General features: G+C 42.1%; 1 protein-coding gene across 3 annotated transcripts in view; it reads left to right on the top strand.

Moving 5' to 3' along the window:
• Positions 1-25770, top strand: part of UST (uronyl 2-sulfotransferase) — a 277664-nt gene extending 251894 nt beyond the window's left edge. For 2 of the 3 annotated variants that reach the window (XM_079146879.1, XM_079146880.1), the window contains exon 8: positions 18455-21389. In XM_079146879.1, the coding sequence (XP_079003005.1) occupies positions 18455-18738 (284 nt within the window). In that variant the 3' untranslated portion in view covers positions 18739-21389. Of the gene's footprint in view, positions 1-18454; positions 21390-24346 lie in introns of those variants that run through there. The other variant, XM_079146881.1, reaches the window with a different exon arrangement.
• The last annotated feature ends 1971 nt before the right edge of the window (positions 25771-27741 follow it).

Raw genomic sequence — 27741 nt, 5'->3', positions numbered from 1 at the left:
TGAAGATCTGGAGAGGATGGGTAGTTACTGACATGCAGGATGCTAGGAAATTGTATTCCGCTAAATTCCTTTTTTTTTTTTTTTTTTTTTTTTTTTTTTTCTTTTGTGGTGCTGGGGATTGAACCCAGGTTAAACCCAGGGCCTGTGCATGCAAGGCAGGCACTCTACCAACTGAGCTATATCCCCAGTCCTTCTCCTACATTCTTAAGAACCCAGTGTTTCTAGAAAGCTCAGTTATTCTTTCATGATGATATTCATTGATACATTCTTAATGTGTTACTTTCTCCTAATTTTTCTGGGGGAAAGATTTTTATAGTTGGAATTGCTAAAATTGCTTTAATAAAGTACTTGCAAAAGACTCAGTCTGGTCAACAATAAAGCCATTTGTTCCAGTCATGTCAATCATCAGCTTTGGCTTTTGTAAAGGTTTTTAATGAATCAGGGAATGGAATTTTAAAAAGCAAACAATCTAAGGGAAACTGCTTATTTTTCTAAACTAGCAAAGCAAAACTGGGAAAGCTTGCCAGTTTAGTCGCTGCAAATGTCTGTTGGAGTCTTAAAAATTCTTAGATTACATGATTTAATCATATAGAACAAAACAGTGATTAGTGAACAGTTTTTAAAGTCTTTTTAGCATTTTGTCATTATTCTAGTCCCTTAGACATATTCTATGATGTGCTCACTTAAATTTATAGTGAGTTGACATTTAGTAAGATTTATTTTTAAAATTTCTATTAAAATATATAGCCAACAAGAAATAAACATGGTCACCCACTAGTAAAATCAATTAAATAGTAATTTGGTCTTGTTCATCTTTTAAGAATTATTGGCTCTTGAATATTTTCACAAAGCCTTTTAAATATCATTGAGATGATATGATGAAAGGCTGTGAATTTCAATAAGCTTGAAATCATCCCGTGTCTGAAAATATTCAGAGTCCTATTTTTTCTCCTTAAAATTCTAGCATTCTAGCTGGGTTCGATGGCACTTGCCTATAACCCCAGTGGCTCCGGAAGCTGATGCAGGAGGATTGCAAGTTCAGAGTCAGCCTTAGCAACTTAGCAAGACCCTGTCTCAAAATTTAAAAAATAAAATAAAAATTTTGAAAAGGGTCAGAAATGTGGCTCAGTGGTTAAGTGCCCCTGGGTTTAATCCCTGGCTATATAATACATATATATTCATATTCTAGCATTCTTACTGTCTCCTATATTCATCTTTGTGTCTGAATGCAAGCTCACATTGTCTTCTGGTTTTTTGGTGAGAGCTACGGAAATGACTTGTCTTCTGTTGCTATAAGGCGTAAGCTTGGATATAAACTGATTTTACCTGTATTTATCATACATTAGGAAAAAATAGTCATTCAGCCATCTATCCAGTTAGGAGATGAACTAGTGTTGTTACATGGAACTGAACCTAAGTCCCTCATAAACATTCTAAGTGGATATGAAGAAACATGTTGCAGCCACTAATGTATCTAAATAATGAAGTCTAACTACCTCAAAGGCCGCACAGAAGCAGTGTGCCTAAAATCCTTCAAGGCATTTTTCTCTAAAAAGTGCAAGAATTGGGACTCATATCTACTGCCACTCTGGAGAGTGAGTGGACGTGGCAGCCAGAAATACTGACACAGGGCTGCCCTTGACCTCTGAGAGATGCACTGTGGGCTTGGCGGAGCAGGAGGGGTGGCTCTCGTACCACCACCCCATCAAACTCACCAGGCACCAGCAAAACTGGACAGTAGGAGTGAGTCCTCCCCCGTTTCTCACCCCATCTCCACCATGCCCAAAACTCCCTCCCTGCTGCTTTAGACTTTGTAGGAAGAAAGGGAAGGAAGGAAACAGAAAATTTCTGTGCTCCGAAGGGTTTGGCAAATATTCAGAAGGGAAGGGTGAAATGAAATCTTCCTGAAGAAGAGCCAGTGAGCTTTCCCTCAACTTTTCTTCTAACCCAGAAGTCAGGCTTCTATTTTGTTGTCCCCTGTTATAACCCAAGAAGTCATGATTGCATTAAGTAGCATTCAATTAGAATTTAAAATTTTTTGGTAGAAATGGTGTGTAAGTTTGTAGTGAGGCCCTGCTCATTCCTGGTAGCACGTTCAACCGCATCAACTTGAGCTCATTGCTAAAGGAGGATATCACACACACACACTAGCATTGTCTTGACAATCTCTTGGGATGTCATATACCTTTTCATTTACATTGTGGGGCAAGGTGGAGCACAATACCTATTGGCAAGGTTAACAACTCCATATGGGTCTTACAAAGAGCTCTTGTTTGTGGGGGAGAGTTGTTTGTTTGTTGTTTTTGTTTTTGTTTTTTTGCCAGGAATTGAACCCAGGGACACTTAATCACTGAGTCACGTCCCCAGCCCTTTTTGGAGACAGGGTCTTGCTAAGTTGCTGAGGCTGGCTTTGAACTCACGATCCTCCTGCTCAGCCTCCCAAGCAGCTGGGATTACAGGTGTGCGCCATCATGCCTGGCGAGCTCTGCTATTTTATGTGACATTTAGTAGATCAATTTTAGAATTTAGGAGAGGAAGCAAGGACCTGAGACTAGAGCGCTGGCAAAGGCTCAAAATAACAAGGAACGGAATATTGCTGCATTATCCAGTGCATCAGAAATAGTCAATTCAGTTCTTTCTCTAAAGAGAAATGGCGGGAAGGAGACTCATTTTAGTATTAAACCCAGGACTCCAGATTTTTCAGCACGAGCTCTCACAAACACTGAAGATATGTGTTAATGAGGGAGTTCAGTCCCTTACACTAAGGGCTGTGAGGATTGCAGACAGTCTAGCCAGGAGGGCACCTCAGCAGGGACCAAGTAAATAAACCACTCAGTAAATGCCATTCGAGAGTAAAGGTTACCAGAAAGTCATAAATCAACCAGCATGTCTATGTACAGTTTTGCTACAATCTAGGAGCAATTAGACATTTTTAAAATGTTTCTATAACTGTGCATGATTGGAAAAACAGGACCATGACCTAATGAACCAGTTTCTATTATTATAGCAAAATGAGATAAAAGTATAATATGCATTTAATGCCAGTTCACTTATTTCAGTTTTATACAGTTGTTTTCAGAACATCATGAAATTTCATTTCATGCCCCAATGAAACTAAACTGTAATGGGTTACAGCTTTTCCACTTGTTGACTCTTCTCCTTTAAACATCTTTGATTTTCCATCCTTTGAACAGATTCTTAACGAATGTCTTGAATGTCATTCAAGTTATCCTTTTCTCTGCCCCCTCCCCTGCAGATTTTTAAAGCAATTTCTAAACTGAACCAATCCCAATGGAACCTAATGATACCTATGAGCACATTAAAAATACATAGAGTAATACCTCTTTTTTGACTGTTTCCAGTCTACAGCATGATCTTTCCAACATTGGTAGATGGTTTCTTTTAGTCCCCTTTCACCCCCCATCTTATATGGGAAGGCTTATGTCCCATCAGAAATGCAGCCTGCTGTCTGTCCTCTTCTTTCCACTAATATCACAGTCTTCTGCAGTTTTTCTTAACCTTGGCCATGAAATTTCAGCTCAAGAAATCCTCCCTGACTGCCTTCATTTATGGCCTGCTGTTGACCTGCCACCTAACACATGTCACAACCTGCTTTTTTTCTTTCATATATCAGAAGAATGAAAAGGGTTTATTTTTCTTGTTAGAAGGAAGTTATAGGTCCAAATAAAAGTTTATACTACAACTCAACCTTCAAAGATATGTAAAAAAAAATTAATTTTTCCTCCTGAATTGCATTTGCAAGCTTACTTTATACCATTTTTACAGTATGTAAATATGAACATCAAACATTTGCATTGTATTTTAAGGTCTCAGCCATGGCATACAGGCATTTTCCCTTCAGATGATCCTGGCATCTATTGGCATTTCCTTGTCTATTTCCAACTTTGGTGAAATAAGCAAATGGAGCTCCCGTACACATGGACAATTTGCACTTGTGACTCATTCTGGAGTTTTACTTAAAAACAATTCAGATGCCTTGTAAATATACACACTGTCTTATGGAGCATGCAAATCTGATGTTTCACAGGGATAGGAGAAGAAGCCCAGGCTGTTCATTTATATTCCCTAAGACCTGCTTCTATCAGAGTGCTACAGGTTGCCCAGAAGAGTCAATTTAATTTGAAAGTAGCGTTGCAAACTCTCCCAGTAGAATTGACAGCATCCTTGGAACTTCATTTCACACTTCCCTGACTTGGGAATGGTTATTTTGAGTAGCACCTCTCATTAACCTAACTTCTTAGTGCCTGGGCAGGAGGTTAAATATCTCACTTATCTACATGTTCAGCCTCCATGAACAACTACTTCATTCATAGCCCTTGAAGGGTTTATCAAAATTTCACCATGTTAAACATTCCAGAGAGAACATCTAGGTTGCTAACTCTTGGAACTCACTATGGGGTCACTCGTCAGGGTTGATGTTTGTGATAAACATTGTGTTAAAACAAGACAATGCAATAGACTAAATTCTGTTAAGGAAAATGCATTTAGGATTACCTGTTTAAAAGGGAAAAATGGAATTCTTTGAGAGTCCTATGCAGATACCCAGTTCATAGACTTCACAAGTGTGCAAATATTTTATCCCTTGATTATAGTCATGGCATGGTATAATTTACTAAGAATTTCTTGTGCAGTAAATGTTTTTTGAGCAACTCATACCAAGTACACTGTTGTCATGGTTTCTGTTCTCACAGTCAGTGACACAGGATGTTCCAAAGGTCCCATGCATTGTGAAACTTTAGCAAGATAGGTAATGGATTGACTTTGGGGAATATTAAAGTAAATGTCTTAAAATTTAGGAAAATTGCATTCTATAAATTTCTAGATCTCTTGGAGCTGGCTGAATTGAAGACCTTATCAGTGATAAGAAGAAAACTCACCACTCAATACCTAAAGTTGCCATTTATTGTAGGGAAATAACCAAAAAAGGCATGTGATCACTTATGAACAGGGTATACATCTCATTATTTACAGTCAGAAAGAACCCAGTTATCTAACAGCAGCAGACTGGTGATATGATTTTTAAGGCATCCATAAAATGTAGCATATAAAAACACATTGCAAAATATGACTTGAAATAATGGTATTGGAAAATGCTTATGATTAGTTAAGTTTTAAAAAAACTATAAAACTAAACAATGTAATGGATATATTTTACAATTCATGCCTAAATTAAAATAAGACTAAAAGGAAATATATTGCTAGAGTAATCATCATGACTTGATTAAAAGTCATTTTATTTTCTTAATTTTTTCCCTAAGTTTTCCAAAAATGCATAGATGGTTTTGGCCATGAATATATTTACTAATGTGCATTTTGTATGTATATGTGAGTATACCTGTGTGTATGTATATATGTATATATATATATATGTCATCATAACCAGAAAAAAATCAATTTTTAAATTGTAAATTACTCTTTTATCTAAGAACTAAGTTTAAAACTAAAAGCTTATAAACCACCCAAAGGCTTTTTGATGACCCTATACATACTAGTGAAGTGCCAGAAGAATCTGGGCAGAACTGCTAGTTAATGTTTCTTTTTATCTTCTTCGTTCATGTGAGAAATCCCTTTCATCAGAATGTACTGGTCTGCCCCTGATGTGGGCCTCCATGGTACGATCCCAAATAAAGTAACGTTGGTACAAAAATATCAAAAACACATCCTCAATAATAATTTCAAATAAAAAATGTATTTCCAACAGAAGTACAAGTATTGATAAAGTCTAGTAAGTCTTCCAGTTCATTTTTTTTTCCCAGAAGTAAATGTCTTGCTCCATTGTTCGTGGTGTTGGAAACAGAAACCCCTCTTTCATAAAATGTCCTTCTTGTTCTGCAGACAGTGTTGTAATGATAAGGTGCTGTACTGAGGAAAGCATGCACGTATAGATACAGTAGGAGATATTTTCAAAGAAATTAACACCTTTTTGAGGAATATGGCCACTATGCTAAACTTGGGGAGAAATGACTTGGAGGCAAGTTGCCCTCTGCCCCAGTAAACCCAGGTGTCCAGGAAAACCGACAGCTAGAGCCACCCACTTGGCGGGCAGTAAGGTGGCTCGAAGCTGATCCCTCTCAGTGTGGGCCTGGCGGGAGGAGCTCGGACGCTTTTTCCAACCCTGATGTGCTGCACTCTAAGCTTGAGGATCTCTTGCCTCAGCTGGGGGCCACCAAAGCGTCAGAACCACAGCCCCCTGTGCCTCTGCAGGTGTCCAACTCCCCAGGTGACTTGTTGCACATGAAGCTTCTCCAGCAAGATGTTCACCTGGCCCTACAAAAGATAGACACCTGTAGCCATCAATGCCACCCCCTTCCAGCCCTGCATCTTGATCTTCTGATGCTCCACTAGGAGAAAGGTCTTTCCTATCCCCAGTAAAGTGGGAACTCCCAGGTGGCCCAGGAAGTCATTGGAAATTTGTTTCTCTTATTATCATTTACCCCTTCTCAAGGTGAGGGCCTGTATTTTCAACCTTTAGAGGTTCGCAGGTTGCTGGGGTTATATCTTGTACGCTGTTTCTGAAAGGACATGCCTCCTCACAGGCTGGTGGCTGGTCAGCTTCCACCCTAAAGGGGCCAGTGCCCTGAGCCCCACTGGCCTTCAGTAGTGACCTACCCAAACAGGCCAAGTGTCTTTTCATCCTGGTTCATTTTATTTGTGCCCCTGCTTCCAAAAATCAAAGCAAAGTGGGATCATTAGAAAGCTTTCATTCTCTTTCATCAAAGGGGCCTGGCAGTTTCAGGCATTTGGGGGGAAAAATAGTAAATCATGTAACTCTCACTCAGCTAAATAGAGAAAAGTTTCTCTTAAAATTCAAAGCGATCTTGAACTATTTTCTAGGTATTTATACTTCCAGATCTGAAAAGAAGACTGGAAAAAAAATCCCTCTGTTTACTTTACCAACCCTAAGCACGGAGGCAGCCATGAAGTGCTTTTTGTTCTTTTCCTTAATTGCCATACCTCCAAGAAGCTGATCTTAACATGCCATCGATCATCTGAGTGGCACATCAAACGCTGGCCCTGTCGGCCTTGCACATCACGAGGAGCCACAGTGACACACATTCATTTCCGCTGCAAGCAGCTGCAGGGGAGTCCGGCTGCCCTGCAGTTGTATTTCACGTGTTTGAACTGTGTGGCCTCCCTGCATAATTCAGGAAATGAGTTTACGCTATCTGTGACAAGCATCGTGTTCACACGGTTTCGGGAGCAGCCAGCATGGTGCTGGGCTCTGCAGACGCTGTGAGCATTTGCAAGTCCTGGGGAGCATGCGCTGGTGCTTTCTCCCCAGTTGCCTAGTGCTGCAGTCCCCCCATACCTGCCGGCAACTTTCCTCACACCTGTCACTTGAGACAGCGTGCCTATCCCAGTGTGTTGGAAATTCCTGGAAGTAGCACAGCTTCGCATTTGAAAGAATGCTTGCTAAGGGCCTCTGGGTCCTTCACTGCCCAGTCCCCTGAAGGAAGGGCACCTTTTTTTTCTGGTGGCAAAATTGGGCCCCACGTCTGGTGGTTATGAAACTTGTATCCATTCCTTGCACATGATCTCTGCTGGACCAGTTTAAAACAGGTCCAGATCGTTGGGGGAAGGGGGCTCTGGTCAGCATGGTTAGATCCAGAAAAGGAATGCCAAAGCCCGCCCAGCATCAAAATACACTGCAAATCAGTGGCGAGGTCTGCTTGTTTTGCATATGGTTAACCATCTCGGAGGTCATAAAAGGAGGCCTCTGTCCTCCGCTGCAGCAGCTGGGTTTACACAGTATTTCCAGATTGTTTATTCTGGCCCAGAGCCAGGGCAACATCGTTTTTCCATTATGCATGTTTGACAGATGAAGAGAAGTGGGAGGGGAGTCTCTAAGGGGCAGGTCTGTGATTTCCTTTTTATTTACATGAAAGGAACTTTAAAGAGTACTGAAGATTATGAACCAGTCCAAACATAAAGTCAGAGCCGCAGAGGTGGAACGAACCACTGCTTTTGCACAATTATCCTGATCTCGGGCAGTCAAGCAGAATCCATTCAGGGCTTGTATTACGCTCATCATACCTGTCACCACACTGTCTTGCTCAAAAAACTAGATTGCTGGTGAGTGATATGTATCATCATGCTCAGAAGTTAGAGTCCCAGTGTTTGTGTGGCAGTGCATTGGGAGGAGCCCAGGCCTTGGCCAACCAGAGTCTGTGTGCATTCTGCTGGCCTGTGCATCCCAGGCAAGGGGCATGGTGCTGAGCAGAGAAGTGTTTCCTGACCCTCTAGGACTTTCACTCTGCAGTCCTTGCCCTGTGACACCAGCTGCCTTCGGGTAATCCCAGCAGCCTACCCTAAGATCTTCAGTGAGGAATGTTCAAGACTGGCCGAAGGGCCACCATTTAAATTATCGCCATGGAAAAGCCCTGGGCACAGGGGACAGGTGGATGTGATCTGAATAAGTGTTTTGCTTCTCAACAGAACATTTTTCTTCTAATAATTGAGAAATAGGGCTACAGTTGTAGCTCAGTGGTAGAGCGCTCGCCTAGCTCATGTGAGGCACTGGGTTGGATCCTCAGCACTGCATAAACATAAATAAATAAAATAAAGGTATTGTGTCCATCTACAATTTTAAAAAATTTTAAATAAATTTTAAAAAATAGAGAAATAGCATTACAAAGTACCAAAAGTGCTGGCAAATTAAGTCACTGAACTGCATTCGTATAGCATAATTGGATCACACAGACATCTTCTGGCCCAACAGTGCTTGGATGTTTTTTTAGTTATTGGCTACAGTGAATAATACACACGGCACCAATTCACTAGCTGCTGGGTGGCAGTGACATATATCTTTCTATGTAGGTATTTATGTTCATGGCATAACATCCCTTATCATGGTATTTCTTAAGCTTTGCTAAGTATGTGTAAGCGATCTGTCACCATAACATAGTGTTCTTCAACAGAGTGGCTAAGAAAAGCAAATATACTCCCTGTCCAGAGCAGCCTACAAGCCAAACCTGCCCTATCAGCCTACCCTCAAGAAATTCAACCTCTAGAAATAGAAGGTTTGCGCAGGGAGGACCCTCAGCTAAAGAAGGAATCGAACAAAATGACAATGTCAAGTCAACACCAACAGTTGCCCTTTGGGATTTAAAATCAGGTTTCAGTCAGCAAACATTTATGGAGAGTCATATGTGCCCAGTGTAAAGCTAGACATCGGGGCACTGAAAACGAGAAAGACACAGTCCCCTTCGTTCTGCAGACATTTTTGCTGGCTGGCAAGTTTTTCACCAGATGCTGCTCGACTTACAAGGCATTCCCCTTGAGTTAGAACACTCAAGCCCTTCTTCTTGACCGATCCCGGTAGTGCCAGAATACACACCAGGCAAGGAGAAGTGGGTGGTTATAGATTTCCACTCAATTTGGAAATTAGCAGCCTGTGATGTAGCAAAAAGGTGCTAGACTGGGCATCGGAAAGCCCCTTTCTAGTCTCAGAACAGTCACTAACTGGCCTTACAACCCAACCCCTGTTCTGACCTTTCAGGCCCTGGGTACCTGTGGGTGAAGTGGGTGCTGTGGGGGTCATGCAGGGCTTGGGAAAAGCACATGGACCCAGGAGCCCTGTGCAGATCAGGGGGTGCTATTCTGTTGGGCGGGTCAGGAGGAAGGTGGGATGACCCTGTTGGTGATGCAGACAGCAGCCCCCCTGTTGGCCTCATTCTCTTCTTGTTTTGGCTTTGATTTTCTTTACCAGCATTGGGTGATCAACCTCAGATATTTATATTATTTGGGATTGAACTGGATCCCTATTCAGGAACATAACTATAGAGCATCTGCCACTGGTTCCTCAGGGAGGGCACACAGCCTGGAAAAATCTGTCCCCACATAGTCCTGATTCAGGCTCACTAGACATGTCTGTAAAGAAAAAAAATCTGTTTTGTATTAGAATAAAAGGGTCAAAGGTTGGGTTCGCCTGCCCCTTGTGAACATTTCACAGCTCAAAACCAGTGCCTATTTTGAGGAAATTTTCTGCAATTACCACAAACATAACTAAGGGAGTTATTTGACCAGTCCCTCAAGATCAGTGAAAAAAAAAAAAGAAAGAAAGATCATAAGCATCCTGAAACCATAGCTTCTTTTTGCCATAGTGTGTTTATTAATTAAAGGATGGGGCAGAGAAATACAACATGGCCAGTGCTATCGTTCCCTAAAAGCAACGAACTGCGAAATTCAGCAGTGAAATACACAGGCCCTAGTGGGAGCCAGAGAGTCCCAGATGGGAGGGCAGACTGCTATCTGCTCGGGACCTGGCACTCCAGGTCCCCAGAGTTTCTAGAAAGAACATTCAGATGCTGTCTGTGTCCCCACCTGGCTGACTCTCTGTTCACAGACATAGACAAGCCGTCTCTGCTTCTGACAACACACTCTGCCTTCCAAGACGCCTTCGGCCCACTCAGGAAGCATGCCCAGAGGATGCAGGGTTCCCCAGGTGCTGAGCCCTGGAAACACAAAAGCAAATGGGGTGCCAGCCCCTGCTGCTCACTCTGTGTCAGGGCTCCATTAGGAGAGCCACGAATGAAAACTGGGGGGGATGTGAAGGACACAATCCAGGGGAAATGTTTAAAGGGTTGATCGTGCTGTGGAGGCATCCCAAAGTTTTCCATTCTTTGGTGTACACACACACACACACACACAAACCCTGTGCAGAGCTCTCAGAGTTGCACACACAGCAAATCTTCAGGATCCAATAGTTCAGAAGGACCCAGCTCTCTGCAGAATATTTAAGATAAGCCCATCAGGGTTGGTATCTCCAGAGTGCAAGTCCATCCAGCAAACTGACCCTATCTGTTCCTTATGGGTATGAGACCTGGGAGGGAGCCTCCCCTTAGACTCCATTTGACCTTGAAAGGTGAAGGACTGAGGACTTGGGCTCATTAGTCAAACTTCCCCAGACCCAACCTCTGACTTCTCCACTTGCCAGTTCTGTGGACTTAAGCAGGCTCCTAAATCCCAGTGTCACATCTATAAATTATGATGAGAAAAGACCCAATGGCATTGGGAATTTTTAACAGATTAAATGCATGTGGGCATATCTCACAGTGCTTGACACAGAGGAAGCTGTCAAAATGTTTGATGATGATCGTGGTGGTGGCAGGTCCCAGTTACTGCCTGTAACTCCTGCATCTGGCGCAGGACGGTTAATTAATATCTGCAGAAAGAGGAGAGGAAGGTGGCATTGGGCACACCAAAGGGGCCTAATTGAAGCCTTGATTTTGACATGAAGACCTTGCTTTCTAGATTTATGAAAAGAATTGTAAAACCTTCAAAGCAGAATCATAAAACCCAAATTTCTGTAGCAACCTGTCAGGTAACATAAAAGAATAGACTGGCATTCAGGGTCTGAGACAAACTGGAGCTCCCTGGCCTCTCACAGGGGCAGTCACACTCACGTTGAGCCCCGAGGCTTTCCTCTGAACGAAGCCAGGAATCCAGATTTCCATGTGAAATGGACCAAGTCTTGTAACTAAGTCCATGTCTTAAAAAAACACCCCATGGGCCAACCAACACATTGCCTGCCAGTCGACTCTCGGGCTTCCTTCTTGCCACTCCCACCTTTAGTGGAAAGAGCTCTGTATTTGTCCCTTCCTTTGAAAATATTCCTCAGTGGGCACAAGAGACAGGTGCCCCTTGAAGCCACCTCAGCTCCTGCTGGGTTCAGGATGCTCATGGGGTGTAGTCTATACTTCTTGGAGGTTCCCTTCTCAGTCTTTGCCCACTGGACAAGGGTCCCATTGTTTCCCAAAGGATTCTAAGGGTAGGTGTAGATTTTTAAAGCATAATCATTTGGGGCTGAAATAAAGACCGTCTGCAAAATATCCTAGCAACTTCCTCTAGAACCGCCATTGTGGTGATCTGCAGAGGCTGATTCCATAGTTCATGTGGCTTTGTTTTGTTTGGAGGGAAAGTCTAGCATTTTCCAAAAATGTGGAACACTTAGCAGTGGAATGACTTTTCCATAGCACTGATGACTGTACGGCAGGACACATAACCATATGTCTTGGAAATGAGATTCAAAAAATCGTCTACTTACTATATAAGGTAAACTGCCCACTGGTCTTTCCCTACGATGGGGATAGTTTTCTGTGGGCTCACAGAAGTCCACTGGTCATGGCTCAGTGATTACAGTTAAGGAAAACCTCGACACAAAGGGGCACCTGGGTTCCAATTCCCATCTGTCGCTTACTTGTGACTATGACCTTGAGTAGGTCATTAAATCTCAGACAACTTGTTTCTCCATCTGTATGATACCCCACAGAGTTATTAAGAATATTAAGCAAAAGAGCATCTATGTGAGCATAACCCAAACCCATAATCCACGTTTCCTGTCAGTGTTGGCTGAATCTGATTCTCTGCCTCAGCAACACAGCCCTCCTGCCCACGGCGTAACCCCCGGCAGCTTCATTAACCTTCTTGCTCAATTTGGCAGCTCTTTGGAAAACAGATGTCAGAGAAGCGGTAATCATTTCACATGAACGTTTGGTTTGTGGTCCATGGTGGTGTGAGAACTAAAGGTAGAGATTGGACGATGTCCCCAGGGAGTAACAGGGGAGAGGGGAAGGTTAGGATGACAGAGGAGGGGATGGAGAGAAGGGGAAAGGACCGCCAGAGAGGCGGGATGCCTGGGAAGAGCTGTACAGATGTGCAGGGAGGCGGGGCATCAGGATGAAGCACAAGGCCACCAGAGCTGCACGGTCACGTTGAGAGGTCGTGGGAAGGCCTGGCATTGCCTGCTGAGTGCTCAGCAAGGAAGCAGGGGTCATTGGAATGGAGGCATGAGGGAAGAGAAAGCAGGCCTCCATGGCTGGGTCCTGCGTGGAAGTTGGAAATTTGGTGATAGCCAGTTCAGACAACAAGTCGGGCTGTGGCTCAGGGGACAGAGAGAAGAGGGAGGGGCGTGGAGACAAGGCTTTTCTTTAAGAAGTACATGTGAATTTTGGTGAGGAGGAGCCGGTTGAGAGAGAGAGAAATTGAGAACGAAGAAGAGAAACAGAGAAAGGGAGGATGGATGGGTGACGCAGGAACTGGATATTAATGTAAAACTGGAGCTTGGTTAAAAAAAAAAATAATGCTGTCATAAGATTCCTCTAACCAGCTGCCACTGTCTCTCAGATTAAATAGGGGATTTAGGGAGGGGGCTAAGATGAATAAAGAGAACGAAGGAAACTGATATACACTTGGCAATCTTTTGCTATCCAAGAAAGAATCTTTTAAAATTCTTGTAGCCAGAAATTTAAAGTCCCCTTACCTTAAAAGTCTGTACTTTGTGTAGTTTTCTAGCAAACAGAGGGCTCCAACCTCCTAGTGTGTGTTCTGAGCAGCACTATCAAATAGACAATAGAGAGTGCGGTCCCTTGCAATTAAACTTTGGTAGGAAAGACCTCTAGGAATCTTACTAAAAGTCTCTCGATTGCTTATAAAAAGTAGATAAAACCAGGCAATATAAGGGGCGCGGGATCTCCCAAGCCAGTGCTGTCCAGGAGGAGACTTGATGGCCAGACTGGGATTTCAGATACTGGTCATTATGAGGTCTACTTCTCCTAAACTCAGTAGATCCTGAGTTTATTTATTTTGACTGGGCTGGAATAACTAGTTTCCTACTAGAAAAATATAGTTGAAAGTTCAAGCTAAATAAGGAACCCAGGAAAAGTGCCCACCTCTGAGGTGGAACGGAGACACCCTCAATGGTGCTCATGGTGGAGTGTCTCAGTGTGAATTCTATGGGCACTGACCCTTCCTATTTGGCCCAGAGATGGTCTAGTCCATATTTTTGTTTGTTTGTTTGTTAATCAACCCTCTACTTCCTCCAGTGTGTAAATTCATTAGCCATTCCCTCTAAACACCCCCACAACCTGTTTCCTATGAGATCGGCTCTAAGTCTGCGCTTCCCAGTCTATGTGAAGAAGAAGAGATGCCACGCCCGGCTCTTGATCTCTGTGCTGCATGGCATCATGGAGGGACATGCTGCTGGCCTATCCTCAACTGGTAACAGCACTGCCAAAGCACAGCAGTTGACTGTCATGCGGAAACTCCTACCTCTGCAGACTTCTAACTGCGTGACCTTGAACAGGCCGGTCTTGCTCAGCCTCTGCTTCTAAACTGTAGCAGGTCTTTTCTCTCAAGGGGTGAGCTCTAAAATGTGATTATGTGCATAAGTGCTGAGCTCCGCTGCATCTTAGTCTTTACCAAATGGAGCTATAAAAGCTCTAACAGCATCCCAACGAATTGGGCTTAGTTGGAACCACCATCATCTCTTGCTCAGTTAACTAATCATGTAAATGTGTCCTGGCTCTTCTCATTTGTGTTCAAAGGACATAATGACACTTTTTACATATACACTTATATACTTATTTATGTATATGTGTAATTTTGCTTTTGATTAGCAGGTATTAATTATAATGTTCCTTTTGGTAGAGCTGGCTACCTGTTCTGCCCATGTACCAACTCTCCCTGTCTTGAAGCTAAAAACCCTTGACTACAAGACAACTCAGGGCATTATGCAGACCAGCATTTGCAACCCAGTTATCTTGAAACAACCTTAGGAAGTTATTTTGCTTTAGCTTAAATATTCAGTTGGATATTTCTCGGATGGCTTTATGGGCAGAATATTTATTTGACTTCACTTGCTGTACATCATTTTTAGGAAATTACAGTTTCAACCTTAAGACAGAGAACTTGGAGACCCTGCAGTGGAAGAGAACCTGAATTGCTTCTTTATGAATATCTAGACTCCCTACACTCACCTGTATGGGTCCTTCTCCAGAACTCACTAGGGTGGCTTCCTACTTAAGTCCCAGATGCTGTTAGGTGCCTTCCCTTTCATAAGATGTAAATCCAAGTGCTTCCTTCCATGTAGTGCTTATGATTAGGTATCTGACTGGCACACAAAATAGCTAACTCCAGCATTCATTCATCACACTAGGGTCCGATGCTTATTGGAATAAAGAAGATACATGAAAGGTCCTTGAAGGAAATGAAATATATTCATTTCTTGAAATCAGATATTCTTAATGGATTCATAAGAACCTAAGATATTTACATATGGGCTTCCCTGAATCCTCCCCATGCTCTTGAGCAATAGTCAGGTCCCCAGGAGGATCCAGAACCTCTACCTGGACTGTTTTTTAAATATATTTTTTAATTGTAGATGGACACAGTACCTTTATTTTATTTATTTTTATGTGGTGCTAAAGATCAAACCCAGTGCCTCACATGTGTTAGGCAAATGCTCTACCACTGAGCTACAACCCCAGTCCCCTCTACCTGGACTTTTGAAGAGTATTTCCAGATCAAGCCAGACCAGTAAAGAGTTGAACACCTAGAATGTGCAATTGTCCCCTGAAACCCTGAATTTACTCTTAAGGATATTATTAGAATGTTGCAAATTCCATTACAGCCTTTCCTTATGAAAATTGATAGAAGATATTTCCCAATGGTTTCATAACGAGTAGTTGTGGATAGATTGTCTTATATCAAGAAAAACATAATATGTTAAATCCTTTGCTAGCTGCTGGAAAGTTTGGAGCCAAACTATCAACCTGCTTCCAATACAAGTAGTTAGAATGTCGCAGCATGGTTGTGTTCTTGCCTTTGGGTTCGAGGAGCTAATAGGTAGCAAACATATGACTCTGCCTGGGTTCTAAACTAATGGGATATAGATACAAGAGACAGACAGGTTTAAATGAGGTGAGGTGGGGATTGGCGGCTTGGTGTGGCACATGGTAACATGACCTTATGACTGTCCTCCCCTGCAGCAGGATGTGAATCTCTGCAGACAGAATATTCAACCCAGAGGAGAAACTATCTCAACCCCATTTCCCCCAAGGCACAAATTCAACATCCTTGTGTACCATGCACCCGGCTTATTGCTGAAGGACAGCAGGAGCAGGAGCAAGGAGGGCTACTTTAGGGGGATCTCTCTATGGAGAGAGTACCCCCAACACTGGCTTTTCTCCTTTTCTTTTTTCCTGTCCTCATTCTCCCTTTGCTTTCTTCCCTCAACTATTCACTTAATAGAAACATATTTCTGTAAAATTCAATTCTTTTTGGAATAGGTTGGGCCACACAACTAATAAATTCATTTTTAAATTACGGGAATCTTTTTTTGTTTTTGACATGAGATAACCAAGTCCCACCCAATTTTATTTTTTGAGATGTGATCTCAATACGTTGTCCAGGCTGGCCTCCAGTTCCTGCGGGTGAGCTTTCCCACTGCCTCTGCCTCCCAAAAATCTGGGACTCCAGGCAGGTGCCACCAGGCCGGGCGTTCAGCCAGTTCAGAGTACTCTGAGGACGGGATTGTAGGAGGCTGTAGCTGATGGAATTATTGTTTCCTACTTCTGAGCGCTTCACTTAAAGCTCTTTGTGCTTTGTCCTATGAGTTCTTATCACTCTGTTTTAAAAACACAAAGGGAGCCAGGCTTGGTGGTGCCTGTCTGTAATCCCAGCTACTTGGGAGACTGAGGCAGAAGGATAACAAGTTGGAGGCCAGCCTGAGCAACATGGTGAGAACTTGTCTTTCAAAATCAAATTTTAAAATTTTTTGCAAAAAAGGGTTGGGGATGTAGTTCAGTGGTAGAGGACTTGCCAAGCATGCGTGAGACCCTGAGTTCAATTCCCAGTACCAAAAAGAAAAGAAAAAAAATCCACAAAGGGATACCTATAGTTAAGGTCCATGAATGTACCCCTGCCCATATTAGCTAGAGTTTATTTCTGCAGAGAAGACAGACACAATGAAATGTTCCATTAGGAACCCATTTTAGAAGAGTAACAAAAATTCTAGAGCTGGCATATCCAGATGTGCATTATACTTTTCAGGAGAGGCAATTTGAAAACCAATACCCTTATTTCAACGAGGTCAGTACTACCCAGGGAATTTTCTTAATTCCTTCTTTAGAATGAATATGCCAAGTTTCTCAAATAGCCTCAAAAATGAAAAGTGTTTGTCCTTTCTGGTGAATCTGATCTTGGAAACAACTAGTTGTATGTAGCAAATAATGTATCCACTCAAATTTGGTGTCACAAATTTTAGTTAAAAACAAAAACAGCAAAAGAAAAATACAGGGGCAGATCATCATGACCTTGGATTTGGCAACAGTTTCTTAAATATGACACTAAAAGCCAATGTAACAAAAGAAAAAATTAGAAAAATTAGTCTTTATTAAAATTTAAAAATCTTGTGCATCAAAGAATACCATCAACCAAGTGAAAAGACAACCTTCAGAAAGAAAGTATTTGAAAGTCATATATCATGCATATGTCCATCAAAAATAGCCAAAAGGTAAAAACAGCCCAGTATCCCTCAGTAAATGAATAGATACATAAATTGTGGCATATCGATACTATGGAATATTATTTAGCCATAAAAAGGAATAAAGTGCTGATCCACACTATAATTTGGATGCACCTGTGAAAACATTATGCTAAATGAAGAAAGCAGACCCAAAAGGGAAATATTGTAAAATTTTACTTATATAAGGTGCCAGAATAAGCAAATTCAGAGATAGAAAGCAGATTAGAGGTTACCTGGGATAGGGTGAGGAGGGGAGGGGAATTATTGTTTAATAGGTAAAAAGTTTTGTTTGGATTGATGAAAGGATTCAGGAAATATTGGTGAGGGTTGCACATAGTGTAATTAATGCCACTGGATTATGCACTTTAAAATAGCCAGAATTTTATCTTATATACATATAACATTTTCATGTTATTAAGCATTAGTATCAAATTAAGCACATTTCAGCTATATATAGCCACAATCAAAACATTCAAAAATCACAAGTTTAAGAATATATTTAAAAATCTTAGTCTTTTATTTCCTTAATACATTGAAATAGTGAAATGCTAATTGATTCTGTATCAAAATAAACTTTATACTGATATTTAAATTTAAAAAAAAGATCATTAGAAAGCAAAGAGAGCTCTTGTGTGCCTCTTTCTGAAGGCAGAGAACCCTTTATTCGTGAATCAGGAAGAGGGGAAGCAGGGAGATCACGGGTTTAAAAGAAGAAATAACTTACAGTTAACTATTGAGTCGTGGTCCGATTGCATGGTTCCTCTCCCATGAAAAGGATAGGAACCTTATTTACTGTATCTTTTTTATTTTTACAGACTGCATTTTGATTCATTGTACACAAATGGGGTCCTTCGTTTCCATGGTTGTGCACGATGTAGATTCACACCAGTCGTGTGATCATACATTTACATAGGGCGATGATGCCTGTCTCGGTCCACCAGTGGTAATTTGTGTTGAGTCAGCTGGGGAAGTCTTGCCCGGTGCTGGGTACCGCTTTTGCCGGCGCTGGCATCGTGGGTTCCTCTTGCGAGCTGTGCAGGCGTGCAGACCCGCCCCCTCTTTGCAGACTCCGCCCCCTCTTTGCAGACTCCGCCCACGCGTGCTCACGTGGCCCCGGTTCTCTTCCAGAGCATAGGAAACTTGGAAACATGACTGTGACGGTGAAGAAGACTGTCCCCTCTCCCGAGGCCGTGCAGATCCTCTACCAGCGAATGAGATACGAGTACCAGTTCTACCACTACGTCAAGGAGCAGTTCCACCTGCTCAAGCGCAAGTTTGGACTCAAGTCTCGCGTGAGCAGACCCGCCCTGCGGCCGCAGTTCTTCATCCCAACCCCGCTGGAAACCGAGGAGCCCATGGACGATGAGGAGCAAGACGACGAAAAGTGGCTAGAAGATATTTATAAGAGGTGATGCCGGCACTGCATTGCTCCATGGCTGTGTCTCCCTTTTCCAGAAAGGTTGTTTTGTTTGTTTGAGGAAGAAAAATCCAGAAGGGACTTAAATTAATGCTTGGGTGCATTAAAAAGAACAAAACATTCCCACATGTTGGGGTCATTGGGAGATGCCCGGTTTTGCGGGTTTTATTTGTTTAATTTTATTCTGTGTTTTTCTTTGGCTCTTTTGAGTCTTTCCCAGGTACACTAGATGGCTCCATCACAAGGCGTCTTGTCCCAAAGTAGCTTACACAGCCCCACCCCCTGTACATAGCAGAGGGGGAGAAATATATCCCACAACCCAATAATTTATCATTTGTAAAATGACTTGTAAAAATCTTACCTCAATGGCAGAAGACATCCAGACTTGTATGTTGCAGTAGAACTACAAAAACCACTTCAGAGACTAGGGAGTCTGCTCTAGAAGAAAGAGAGAAAGGTAAGGCAGGAAAGAACATCAAAGGGAGATCCCCGTGAAGTGGTTTCTACCCACATGGGTAGAATTCCATCTCTGCCCCATCTCAGGGGACACTGCCATCAAGAGCAGTGTACTTATCTCTGAAAGAATAAATTGTCTTGTGCCATATCCCCAATCAATCAGCACCTGAAGTACCTTTCAAAGTCAAAGTGCATGTCTCCATTGAGACGTTCCATTTCCAAGCACCATTCTGAAGACTCAAAGTTGCAAGGAAAAGGATTTGTTCTCAGGACAGATCAAAATCTGGGGGTCATGTGACATCAGGAAAAGGGCATGAGTGTGTGCTTTGCATCTAATCTGAACATCCCTGTCCCTAGCATTGCTTTCAGTGAAGTCCCAGGAACCATTTTAGCTCTGATGTAGATGCCAGGAATTCTAAGCCTGACCACAGAAAGTGCATAATCTCTCAAGTCCACCCCTGGCCAAGTCGAGTCTTGCAGAACCTGGTATCTTTTACCTCTCAGGGGACCCCCAGGAGGTCCTTTTTTAGTAACAAGGGATCCTGAGCTCTGTACAGACAGCACTAGAACTACAGTCTTATTTCTTACGGAACTGTTTGTTCCTGAGGACCCTTGCCAGGGACATCAAAATGAGAAGAAGTAAGACTTCTGGGTAAGAGACTGATTGACCAACTTTCTGAATTAGTGGATGCACCTCATATGATCTGAACAGACGTTGGGCAGTTCCATCACCCCAAAATAATCCTCCTCTCCACTTCCTACACCCCCACTACCTGCCCCCATAAGCAAAGTCTTGGTTCAGTCGTTAGAAATCAATTCCTTTGAATTCAAAAGTACTTTCACTCTTATAAAAAACCCTGAGAATACATGTTCTCCTGGGTAGATGATGTACAGCGAGCTGAGGAACCAAGATGTAGCGGTAGTGGTGCGAAGAATACTTGTGACAAATTTTGCCTGCTCCATGCTTTCCCCTAGAGCCAATTCTCGAAGAGCACTAGCAAAGTACTAGCAAGTACTTAATAGCAAATAAGACTCTGGCTTTACACGAGCTACACATTTTCTGCTTTTCAGAAACCAACAAGTCTCTCTAGAATTCTTTCTTCCTTCACTAAAACTGGACAGGAGCCAAGATATAAAGCAAGTCATTTGGAACCTGCCGAGTGGGCACTGAAGTCACTTTATCATGAGATATATTAAGAAGGCTCCAGCCCACAGGCACCCAGTGAAGGCAGGGACCACAGAGGCAAGAAGTCTAGCATGTGGCCACTTGTGGGCCTCCTTTCTGCCTCGAGGAGTGGAGCAGCGAAGTGAATAAGGGAAATGTTCTCAGAGGAAGAAGAACCCTTTGTCCTGTGCAGAGAGACCAGGGCCCTCCCATTAGGCATACTTCGAAAAGCAACCTGGAAAACAGCTATCATGTTCAAAACAATTACAAGTACTGCTGCCCGGTATGTTGTGAGTCATTTTATGAAATTACACTTAAATAATAAAGATTAGTTTACACACTGTGCAGTCTCACAATCTGAAATAAAGTTTCTTTGACCAAGTTTTCTCTGCTGTTGTCAGAAGATCAGGACAATTGGTCACTCAGAAAAAAAATCCCTCTTTCTGCCAGTTCACGTGGGCACTTGTACCTGTGTGTTCAAAGGCATTTATTTTCAGCAGTGATCTTTGTAACTCCATGACAAAAGGTGCCAACTGATTTACTTGCAGGGCCTTCTTGTTATTTTGTGTCAACAAACAGTCTCTAGGTCCTAAAAGTCAAGGCAGCCATCAGTTTCTTTGGCACACATGACAACATTTCTTTGGCCCCAGGCCCAACATAGTTTGTACTTCATGAAATATATTGTACATTTTACATAGTTTAATTTAAAAAATACATTTTAAGCTAGTTGATCTTTGACTGCCTTATTTATTATAACCTTTCAGCACATTCCAAGGTTTTAGTTACTCAGGAAGGAGTTAATTAAAATGATTTTATTTTGGTCTGATGGATGTTTTTTAAAAGGAAAATTATTATTATGAACCCTCAGCCTACTTTCCTTGAGTGCTATAAAAGTGCTTGTAAATCTTTTTTTTTTTTTTTTAAGAAGAAAGAAAAAAATGGTGTTTGACATTGATGGAAATTCAAAAGTATATGTGGAACTGAAACATTAGCTTAGCTAAAATAAAAGCAATCTGTGTTTGAGATGAAGTGTTCCTTAACTTATTCATTACCCATATAAATAAATGAATATAAGTAAGTTGAAATTTTTTCCATTCTGTTGATAGATAGAAATAAAAGTGCCTACGGTTTCTCACAGACCCCTCAACCTTCTTAATTGGCAAAGCTCTTTTCCTCGAGATATGATTTCAAAAAGACGTGTTTTTGAAAAACTAACTTTCATTTGTGTAGCTATACAACACCAAAAAAAAAATAGCAATTAAAAAAATCAGCTTGTCATTCATTCATCCAGTTGTGTTTTTAAAACACCAAACAATTGGCTTTATTGCTGTTTCCACTGGTAAATTTTGTGTTAGAAGGCTACATCAGAATCCTCAGTCTCTGATGTCATGTGTCTAGGCCGCATGTCTACAGACAGGTAGAGAAGGAAGGGCCGGCCCCCCCATGGCCCTCCTTGTGTAAACTGGATGTTTCCCACACACAGAGCCTCAAAAGCTGGATAATTCTAACCTTTCACATGAGTGACCTTCATCCAGAAATGCCCACCCTGGGACATTTCACTGCTGTAGTCCAGAATCTACAGAGAAAGAAAAAGGGAGAGACAGAATTCTCGTGCCTTCTAAATGTTACACACTACATTCCAACCACATGTGACTCTTTTGTTAAAAGAATCAGTATCTTGGTATTAGATGAAAAAGAAGTCTGTTTTGTGGGCTGGGGTTGTAGTACAGTGGTAGAGCGCTTACCTAGCATGCATGAGGCACTGAGTTTGATCCTCAGCACTGCATAAAAATAAATGAATAAAATAAAGGTATTGTGTCCATCTATAACTAAAAAAAAATTGAAAAAAGAAAAGTCTATTTTGATAATAATGGGATGTACTTCAAATAAGAATCTGAGCATTTTAAACACAATGAGTTTTGACCCTTTGCCACTTAATTTGTTCTTCTGTAACCCAAGCAAATGAGTTCAACTCAAATGAGATTTAAAAACCCAAGTGCTAAACAAAAACTGGGCTGTAAGCTGGGCATTATGGTGCATGCCTATACTCCTCATGACCCAGGAGCTGAAGCAGAATGGTTGAGGACAGCCTCTGCAGCTTACCAAGACCCTGTCTCAAAACAAAAAAATAAAAAGGGCTGGGGACAATTCATTGGTAAAGTGCCCCTGGGTTCAGTTCCCAGTAGCAAAAGCAAAACAAAACCCTTGTTTGGTCTGCAGTGTTGGTAATTGTGGGTTTCTACAATGAGTTGTTTGGCTTTAAAGTAATTTTATAGATAATAAGAGTATCTCTTCCAAGGCAGAATAATGACCCATAGCCATTAAGAATTATATTATGGGTCAAAATTGTGAAATTCCCTTCAAGAAGATGCAGAGGACTTACTTGCATCTGGTGATAAACCTATAAAAAGTAAGTAAACAAAATATATAAATAACCTGCTACAGAAAAACCCATTTTAAGCTAAAACGAGTATTAAAGTTCTATTAAGAAAAACACAATGGAACTTCTTTCATAGCCCAGAAATGTCATTGCCATGAAGCCCAGGGTATTAGGCAGTTTGGCCTGCCCACAGACTGGGGCCTTAAACAATGGAAGCATATTTTCCCACGGTTCTGGATGCTGGAAGTCCCAGGTTGGTGTCTTCTAATGCCTTTCTCCTTGATCTGTAAATGACCATCTCCTCCCCATATCTTCCTGAGGCCTTTCCTCTGTACGTTCACATGCCGTGTCCAAATTTCCTCTTCTTACAAGGACCCCAGTCATATTGTTTTAGGGCCCACCCTAAAGACCTCCTTTTAACTTTCTAATCTCCTTAAAGAACCAATTTCCAAGTTTCAACAGTACCTCCCGTTCTGTGGTCCTGGTTGAGATTTCAGCATGTGAATTTGGAAGGAGACATAATTCATTCCATACCACCCACATTCCTGCAGAAAAGTTAGAGAAAGGAACTGAGCTCCAACTAGGAGAGAAGTGCATCGCCGGGGAGCTCATCAGTAGAGATCTGGACCATTAAGGTCCAGGGAGGAGACACAGATTCATCACAACCTAACGTTTGCCATTAAGGGTTCACTTAATTTTTGAGCATCTACCAAGCTAAAACTTAAAGTGATGAAACAGCCAACATTCATCTCTTGATCTAGAACCCAGAAAAGAAATGATGAGTCACATCCAGCCACACCCAGGACCACCTGCCAAAATGAAGGGTTATGGGCTCACTGGGCTTTCTTCAGAGTCAGGGCAGGGGGACCCATCCCCTCTCTCTCATTTATGTCCTCTGAGGCAGATTTTTTTTTTTTAAAGTATTATTCTAGAATTTCTCCCTAATTGAAGGACACAGAGAGGTCCTTGTTTCTCCATTAGCAGATTTGGGCACTGTTTGCCAATCTCAGCTTAAACAGTTTTATTTCTCTTAAAAGCAAAGTGAAGGTTCACGCTCTGCATCCTATAAGGAGTTTCAGATGGGCTCACCTCAGAAAGCAGAGTCGATTCAGCTCATAAAAGTAATTGAAGTCGAGTGCAGACATGCCTCTGGAAGGCAGAGTAGAGGCTAGCTGCTCTGCACCTCCCAGGCCTTGCTCCATGCTTCACTCTGGAGAATTCCTTTCTGCCTAGGGCAGGCTTGGCTCGCTGCTCCAGCACGGCTGATTCCCAAGGAACACTCAGGCCCACAGATGTTCATGGGTCATAGGATTGTGAACTGACCATTCGTACATTTTGGATTTCAACTTGTAAACATGGGGATTCCCTTAAAAAAAAAAAAAAAGAAGAAGAAGAAAATGAAGAAGACGGCAAGAAAAATCACCAGTCAAAGGAAAAATGTGAGCTAAGTTTTTCCTTTTGGAATCTTGGCGGGTGAGTTTAGCTATCTTCAATCTGGTTTTCACCAGACGCTGTATGTTTTGAGCAGGCATGGAACCCATCTGCCCTCGCCTATGTTGCCAGAATATTCAGACTTGACCTGTAACATGCCTTTTATTTCAGAGACAGCCCAGAAGACGGGTCCTGCCAGATACTGGCTGTACAATGGAGCCTGGAGAGGCAGCTGAAACCAGGAAGCAAAGTTATTGACTGATGAGGGCACTGGCTACACACCAGCAAAGTCCTGAGTTCAAGTTCCAGCTGGTGTATTTCACCAGCCATTGGAGTAAATTGCTTTACCTCCCTGTTTCTGAAGTCATCTCAGCTGGGAAGCATTAGAAAGAAAATAAGTGGTCTGTTGAAATCCACAAGCTCTTCTGGAATGAACCATGTCCCACCTCTCACCCCTAAAAGCTAAGAAACTAAGAGCCGCCACCCTTCCCACACTTGACACAGGATCTGTTCCTACCACAGAACACTGTATTCTCAGCAAGAGAGCGTAGAATTGCATGTAATTCCAGGTCCACGGATGCCCTGATCCCTGGCATCTGTAAGCAGTGGTGCCCAACATGCTGATGAGTTGGTGGAAAACAGCCTCTCAATTCTTCAAAGTACCCTGTGTGTTTACGATCCCGTTACGAATAGTGGGCCTGAAGCGCCCATGTGAGTCAGTACAGTTGCCACAAGGAAAAGTTTTGAGGAAAGTTGAAAACCTGGCAGGATGGGGTCCTGTGCTTTCTCAAGTCTTGTTTCTCTTTTCAAAGTAGCATCACAGCTGTGACATAGGAGGAATGTGGTAGCGATCTTGTGGGCTGCTGATGCTTTCCCAGCCCACTACAGGACTGCAATGGGCTGACTTAAACCTGTCGCATTGCTAATTGTTCACACATGGAAGAGAGTTAAGGACACTGACCACAGATTTCCATAGTCACCCTATTTGTATCAGATCTGCTTTCCTGTGTGTTCTCTTTCACAGGAAGATACTGATATTCTAATCCAGTGTATATTCCCAAAGGATAATTCACAAACTTACTGTGTGAGATAAGGCGGGGGGGATCCCTGTGTTAAATAATTCAGGAAATGCTACAGTCGTGGGTGTGGAGTTGTCCCTTCTGGTGTGATGTTCACAATATGCCAAGGGCTCTGGGGCACACTGAACATTTTTTAAAAATTAGTTGATCTTTGCCAAACACTAAATATTTCTCAGTCCTTCGATGTGGAACTCATATTCAAGAAAGCATCTCAGGGAATTAAGACTGCAGAGATGACACTGTGCTTCCATTGAGTCCTTACTTTACATTTCTCCATCAGAAGAGTTGCTTTCCTCCCGCCAAAGCTCACTGGGGGGGGCTTCCAAGTAACCTATGGATCCTATGAGGAAAATATATTTTCAGATGATTCACATTTTGAAAAACACAAGATGGGGACAAATAATGTTTTTAGTAAAAGGATTACCTTTCAGTTTTGCTTATTCTCTGTAATTACCTTCTCTCTCAGGAAAAGGCAAGCTTTTTAATACTTTTTATTTGTTTGGATACTTCAAGTCAGTTCACTACTTCCATGATGATTGGTGCTCAAGTCCAGTGGAAAAAAGGGCATTTGTCCTTCTTCCTTCCCTGACCTGTGGTTGGCTGTGCAGGTGGAGGGAAGGTGGTAGCCTTCACGGGGTTCCAGGAATGTTGGTGACTGGGACAAGATTCACCATGGCACCTATGTTGTTCAGTACACTAGAGGGAGCCATCTCCACAACAATTTACTCCAGAATTCCAGCATCTTCCCAAACCTATTTTTTTTTTTTTTCTCCTATACCTGCTTTTTTTCCTTCATTGCTTTCAATCTGTATTGCACAGAAGAAACTCATGGGTAGTATATTTAAAACAGTGCACACGCTGCCAGCTGATCAATAGGCTGTTATCTTTCCTAGCTCATATGACTGAATTTTATTTTGTTGCTATTATTTTTAAATTACTATTTTATATTTAAAATCAGTCTTTATCAGATCATCTTTCCTGAGCTTGTTGCATAATTACAACATGATTGAAATTCTGGCTCTGTAATTGAAAGGTGATCCATGTAATGACTGTCACAAATAACTCTCTGGCAATATCATAATTGCAGCTATAAAGGTAAGAAAAAAATCAACACAGTGAAAATAAGGTTGTAGGAGATGTCAAGACAGTCATTCTGTCCAGTCATCAAGGTGGTAGAAACAAACGAACGAAAATTCAGGTAACTCTCAGTTTAAATATTTTTAGTATAGAACTTGGCACACAAAGGGGCTAAACATGGGAGAAAGTAAGACATCAGGTTTCCTGTGGGATTTGAGTTGCACCTCTAGGGACAGTGGAGTTTGCAGATAATAACAAGAGCAGACCTGAAGCAAAAGATCACTCTGCCCTGACAGCAGATCTATAGGAAAGGGGCTGTTATCCCTGTTTGTATAATAGAGGTAAATGGCTCCTGAAAAGTTAAACAATGAGCTCTTGGTGGCATAGTGAGTGGCATGGCCAGGATGCACATGGGAACCTAACATTCATGTCTTTTCATTGGTTTTTAAAGATTTCATGGCTTTTTGAAGATCCCTAATTGTTAGGGATCTTGGAAGAAATATTTATTTTCCTCTAAGGGTACCAAGGAATCCTTGAACCTTTCAGAATGGGAAAGTACCCCAAGGAAATAGTTTTTTTCTAAACTTATTAGCAGCTAAGCTGCTTCCCCACTTTTATTTGCAGGTTCTATATCCTGAGCGGCTGATCCCTTGTGGATTGTCCCCTCTGGGTCTCTGCCCTTGGTCTTACTCTGATTTGCCCAGAGCTGAGGCTCAGGAGATGGGGACCATCTGGGGAAAACTCTGCCTCCAACCCATACAGTCAGGGAGGGAGTGCAAGGCACACTCGAGGCTGTCCACACGTGTGCCCTGGGATGGGCTGGGTGCTGGCCATGGGATTGAAGAAGGACAGCAGGCAGAAGTTAGAGATGCTCTTTGACTGATTTCAGTTAATGGGAAACAGTGCCTGGCCCTAAGATGCTCAATGATTATTTATTGAGTTGAATGGACCAAAAAAGGTAAAAGATTAAGCAGCATGAGCTCAGAATTCCCAGCTCTGGGTGGCAATGCAAATGAAAGAAGTGAGCTGGCAGGGCTAGAGCTGGCTTGTGTGGCAGAGGAGTTCAGTTTGGGATGTTTAGATAAGTTTAACACCAGGACTCACCCTTCCTCTATTCCTTGTCCTTAGGGGCAGGGTTCCCAATGGACATTACTGCCCTGTGTGACCTTAAGCTGGGACTGGGTTCCAAGTTCCCTCCTGTCAACCTCTGAGTACTATACTAATCTAATCATTTTCTAGACAGACTGTGACATCTAGAACATTTTCTTGACCCAAAATACACAGGGTTAGGGTTTTTGTTTTTTTTTTTTTATTCATTTTTTTCCTTAAATCAAGACTTGTTTCCTGGCCGGAAATACCTTTTTTTTTTTTTTTTTTTTTTTTTTTTTGTGCAGTACTGGAGATTGAACC

This window comes from Sciurus vulgaris (assembly GCF_902686455.1).
Source record: "Sciurus vulgaris genome assembly, chromosome: 7".
Taxonomy (NCBI): Eukaryota; Metazoa; Chordata; class Mammalia; order Rodentia; family Sciuridae; genus Sciurus; species Sciurus vulgaris.
Note: the sequence above shows the minus strand (reverse complement) of the source record. Positions and strands in the feature narration are given on the sequence as shown.